General features: G+C 41.7%; 1 protein-coding gene across 1 annotated transcript; it reads right to left on the bottom strand.

Annotated features, from left to right (window-relative positions):
* Positions 1-685: 685 nt before the first annotated feature.
* LOC131155965 (uncharacterized) lies at positions 686-1,664 on the bottom strand. Its single transcript, XM_058109419.1, has 3 exons — positions 1,441-1,664; positions 1,289-1,358; positions 686-1,174 (listed from the first exon to the last, which is right to left on the bottom strand). The coding sequence occupies exons 1-3, from the start codon at positions 1,662-1,664 to the stop codon at positions 686-688; spliced, it is 783 nt and encodes a 260-aa protein (XP_057965402.1).
* Positions 1,665-5,475: the final 3,811 nt, after the last annotated feature.

The following is a 5,475-nucleotide window of genomic DNA, read 5'->3' as shown; positions in this document are numbered from 1 at the left end:
TGCGGCTCGAACTTATGAATTTTACCAAAGGGTGAATTGGCCAAAGATCACAAATGACGCATATCTCCTGCCTTTCCTGTGCTTTGATTTTCCCCTCGTTCTTTGGCATCATTTTAATTCTTTTTTTTTTTTTTTTAACGGGGAATCGTGCTTCTATTTATTTATTTAGGCTTTGTTCGAGATCGGTCTTTCCAAAACTGCCCTAGTGTGGGGTGTGATCCTTTGGCGGGTTTAAACGAAAGATTAAACATTTTTAGGCACAATAGGGGGTATCAAGGGGTGTTTTCTTTCTCTAACTTTTGGGTAATAGAAAAATGGCTTGCCGTCATTTTGGCACTACATTATTGCCTCGCATGATTTTTCTGACCTTTGAAAATCCCAACCCGGTTAGATTTTGGGAAATGACTTTTTTGAAAAAGATGATTTCGATTTTAAAGCTCAAAAAGGTTTATCAAGTGATTAAAAAACATTGGGTTCTTTAAGGGAACTGGTGGTCCAAAAATGGTCATCCGTCATTTAATCGAAACAATGAGCAAAGAGGGAACACATGAAATAACACTGTGATCCTTTCATTAATTTCTTTTGGAGATGTATACAACCATCAGGCATAATATTTCTTTACAGCATCAAAGTTAACAGGGTGTAATAGGTCGGTTCCGTCCATATTTGCTAATAGTAGGACGTCTCATGAGAATGCCTTCTTTACCATGTAAGGTCCTTCATAGTTTGGTGTCCACTTGCCACGAGGGTTCGTATGAATCGGTAAAATCTTTTTCAGTATTAGGTCCCCCTCCTGAAACTGTCGGGGCCACACTTTTCGGTTAAACGCTCTCATCATCCTTCTTTGGTACAATTGTCCATGGGCTATGGCAGCCATCCTTTTCTCCTCGATCAAGTTTAACTGGTCATACCGAGATTGTACCCACTCTGCCTCAGCCAACTCTACTTCTTTCAGAACTCTTAGAGATCGGATCTCAACTTCTATAGGGACCACTGCCTCCATTCCGTACACCAAAGAGAAGGGAGTAGCGCCCGTGGAGGTTCTGGGCGTAGTCCTGTAAGCCATCAGGGTGAAGGGAAGCTTGTCATGCCAATCTCTGTAAGTTTCTGTCATCTTCTCCAAAATGTTCTTAATGTTTTTGTTGGCTGCTTCCACCGCCCATTCATCTGTGGTCTATATGGTGCTGAATTGTGATGCTTGACCTTGAACTGATTGCATAGTTTGGTCATTACTGTGTTGTTCAGGTTCTTGGCATTATCCGTGATTATTTTTTCAGGGATTCTATACCGGTAGATCAACACTCTTCTGATGAAACGACTTACCACATTCTGTGTGACACTGGAGTATGAGGCGACTTCTGCCCATTTAGTGAAATAATCGATTGCCACAAAGATGAAACGGTGTCCGTTACTAGCCTTTGGGCTTATCGGCCCAATCACATCCATGCCCCAGGCTGAAAAGGGCCAAGGTGGGAGAGAACATGAAGTGGGGCCGGTTGGACTTGGATTCGATCACCATAAACTTGGCACTTATGGCACTTTCGAGCGAAGTCAATGCAATCTCTCTCCATGGTCATCCAATAATACCCGCTCCTAAGTATTTTTCGTGCCAATGAGAGGCCTCCGGCGTGGGTACCACAGACCCCCTCGTGAACCTCACGCATGACTTGTCGGGCCTCCTATGCCTCTACACAACATAGGAGGGTCATGTCATAATTTCTTTTGTACAAAACTTCACCATCTAAGAAGAAACCCATGGCCAACCTTCTGATAGTCCTCCAATCATTAGTGGCTGCCCCTTTGGGATACTCATTTTTCTAGATGTAGGTTTTGATATCATAAAACCACGGTTTTCCATCGGCCTCCTCTATCACCGTGCAGTAGGCAGGTTCAGGTTGTACTCTGATCTGAATAGTTTCGATCTTCACCCCTTCTTCTACCTTGAATAAAGTTGCTAGTGTGGCTAGTGCATCAGACATTACGTTGTTTTCTCTTGGCGTGTGAGAGAAACTAATACTGTCAAACCCTTCTATCATCTTTTGAATTTACTCTCAATACGGTACCAGCTTGGAATTGTGAGTTTCCCATTCTCCAGTTAGCTGGAGGATGACCAAGGCCGAGTCTCCTCTTATTGTTAGTCGCTTGACACCCCGATCTAAAGCGGTCTGCAAACCCAATATACATGCCTCGTATTCGGCTATGTTGTTAGTACAAGAGAAGATGAGCTTAGCTACCACCAGATAATGTTTCCCATCTGGTGATATAAGCACCGTGCTTATCCCATGTCCCCAAACATTGACTGCCCCATTGAACAACATCATCCATTCTTTGAGGTTTTCTTCTTCTTGGGTTAGGGAGTCTATATCTTGGTCTGGGAATTCAAACTCCATAGGTTGGTAATCCTCCACGGCTCTTTCAGCTAGGTATTCCTCAATGACACTACCCTTGATAGCTTTCTTGGTGACATAAGAAATATCATATTCCGTCAACAACATCTGCCATCGTGCTACTCGTCCAGTTACTGCGGGCTTTTCAAACACATACTTGATTGGGTCCATTTTGGAGATTAGCTAGGTGGAGTAATACAAGGTGTATTACCTCAGCCTACTGATCGTCCATGCCAAAGCGCAACATGTTTTTTCGAGATCAGAATACTTAGACTCATAATCTGTGAACTTCTTACTAAGGTAATAAATAGCCCTTTCTTTTCTCCCGGTCTCATCATGCTGGCCCAATACGCAACCCATGGAGTTTTCTGAAATCGCCAGGTACAAGATTAATAACCTTTCTGGCACTGGTGGCACCAGTACTAGGGGATTCAAGAGGTACTTCTTTATTTTTTCAAAGGCCACTTGGCACTTTTTGTTCCACTTTTTTGGGTTGTTCTTTCTCAGTAGCTTGAATATAGGTTCGCAGGTGGCGGTTAATTGAGATATGAATCGAGCAACGTAGTTGAGCCTACCCAATAAGCTTTGCACCTCCTTTTCATACTTTGGGCTAGGCATCTCTTGAATGGCCTTGACCTTGTCAGGGTCTACCTCAATCCCTTTCTCACTCACTATAAACCCCAATAACTTCCTGGACGTAGCACCAAAGGTACATTTTTCGGGGTTTAACTTCAATTGGCACTTTTGGAGCCTCTCGAACAATTTTTCCAAGTTTAACACATGGTCTTTCTCATTGCACGACTTAATGATCATGTCGTTGACATAAACCTCAACCTCCTTGTGCATTAAGTCATGAAAAAGGGTTACCATAGCCCTCTAGTAAGTGGCTCTGGCATTTTTTAGTCAGAATGGCATGACTTTATAGCAGAAAGTCCCCCATAATGTGATGAAATTCGTTTTTTTTCTTGTCTCAGGTGCCATCCTGATCTGGTTGTATCGTGAGAATCCGTCCATGAATGAAAATAAAGCATGCCCAGCGGTATTGTCCACCAGCACATCAATGTGCGGGAGAGGGAAATTGTCCTTAGGACATTTTTTATTTAGATCCCTGTAGTTGACACAAACTCGTACTTTACTGTTCTTCTTGATTATGGGTGACAACGTTGGCCATCCATTCAGGGTACTGGCTACCTCCAAGAATTCCTTCCTCAAGCTGTTTCTGTACCTCCTCCTTTATCTTGAGTAAACATCTCCAGCCGCATTCTCCTCAGTTTCTGCTTACTGGCTTTGAATCCGGGTTGAAGTGGGTCTTGTGGGTTACTAATCTGTGTCTAAACCTGACAGTCTTGGTACGACCAAGCAAAACACGTCCCGGTATTCCCTTAGTTAATTCAATCATTTTGTCCTTTTCTCCACCTTTAGTAGTGCCCCGATTTCACCTGCTTGGGTCTTCCTTGGTTCCAAGATTGATCACAACGGTGGGATCGCTACTGGTCAGGTGGTTTTTTATCGGACTTAACATATTTCCATTTCAGGGGACAAGTTTATTTCTTGATCTTCAATTTCGGTTCATGGATTAGATTTTCAAAGTTAATGTCAATTACTTGGCGAGGGATTCTAGTGTTGTTATTTTCTTTATTCCTGCATGAAATTAACAAACAAATTTTGATGGTTGATTTCCAAAATGCACATAAATGACAAGGAAGCATGATTCATTTTCATTACAGAAGCGTTCCCCAATTTTCAGCGGAACGAGGGAATACCAAGAGAAAAACAGAATTAAACAAAATGATTTGAAAAAACATCATTACCTTGTGATGATATCTAGTAAAATCAAAAGAGCTCCAGTTGCTACAGTGTATCCAGGTGGAGATGGGCGGCTCCATTGTAGAAGTGCTTGAGGGACTTCAGCACCAATATGATATACTCAATTCGCAATTCTGCCCAAAGAGTTGATTGATTGCCTTTTACGGAAGGGTCTGGTGAATGCGACGGGCGTACAGTCATTCCTTGGACTTGTTCACCGGTGTTCTTTCAGTCCACTTTATTGGGGGGGGGGATGAGCATCGCATGTGGACACTGTTCCACATAACACGTACTGGGTTTTAAAAAAAATCAAAAAACCAAAAAAAAAAATCAAAAAAAAAAAAAACAAACAACAAAGAGAGAAGACAGGAGGGGTACTGAATGATTACAGTACATTATTCCATGCTTAACACTGACTCATCCCCTTTCATATACATGCGTATAACTTAAGAATGACACACTTGAGTCAATCATTTATAGTTTTCTCTTTATATGACTTATGCCTCCATTCGAATCGATGGTTAGTACATTCGTGTTAATTTGACTATATAATTTCCCCGTCCTTTACACGGCTCTCACAGACTGAATAAACACATTCACGTGATTCATTGCACTTAGGTTTCTTTGTGAGCACTGAGAGAGCAACCCGTGGCGACTATGACACTTGTGAGATATGCCTGAGCTATTTAGCGTCCTTTTGAGCATCAATATCAAATTATAGTCACAGAACTCATTCTATTTTTCTGGATGATTCCTTTTACACTAGTCTTCTGTTTTTGATTTTGCTGCCTAGAGGTTGACACCTAGTGGGGAGATATAACCCTAGGTCTTGTAGCCTACTCAAAATGTGAAGCTGAGCCCACCCTTAGAGAAGACTTTTAGTTCATAGACCACTATTCGACTCAATTCCTCATTGATGGTACGAAGATTACAAAGAAGTGTTATATTGTCCTTATTGCAATAAAAGATAGAAAATGAAGAATGAGCAGAAAAAAAAAAAGATAAGCAATACACATGGCGCATGAATGAAATGTCAATGCCGGCCCAAATACAATCACAAAAAATCAAGGACGACACATATTTTCCAGTATGAAGATTCTTCACCGTTTTAATGCCTCAGATGTATTCACGACAAGTTTTGTGGTAAGTTGATCTATGTGGTTTTTAGTTGTATATGGCGAGTAGGTGATAAGATGCTAGGGTGAAGGACCCACCCTCATAGATAGGCTAGATCATTTCCAGACTAGTCCACTCCATATACTTAGCGTTTGTTTCCTTTTTA

Source organism: Malania oleifera, chromosome 5, assembly GCF_029873635.1.
Source record: "Malania oleifera isolate guangnan ecotype guangnan chromosome 5, ASM2987363v1, whole genome shotgun sequence".
NCBI classification, from domain to species: Eukaryota; Viridiplantae; Streptophyta; class Magnoliopsida; order Santalales; family Ximeniaceae; genus Malania; species Malania oleifera.
This window is presented reverse-complemented; position numbering and strand designations above follow the sequence as displayed.

Coding starts and splice junctions, on each gene's coding strand:
- LOC131155965 (XM_058109419.1), bottom strand. CDS start 1,664: ATGCGTGAGGTTCACGAGGGGGTCTGTGGTACCCACGCCGGAGGCCTC. Junction 1,359..1,440: donor TTTCAGCCTGGGGCATGGAT/GTGATTGGGCCG, acceptor CTAAATGGGCAG/AAGTCGCCTCATACTCCAGT. Junction 1,175..1,288: donor AGAAGAGTGTTGATCTACCG/GTATAGAATCCC, acceptor AGCACCATATAG/ACCACAGATGAATGGGCGGT.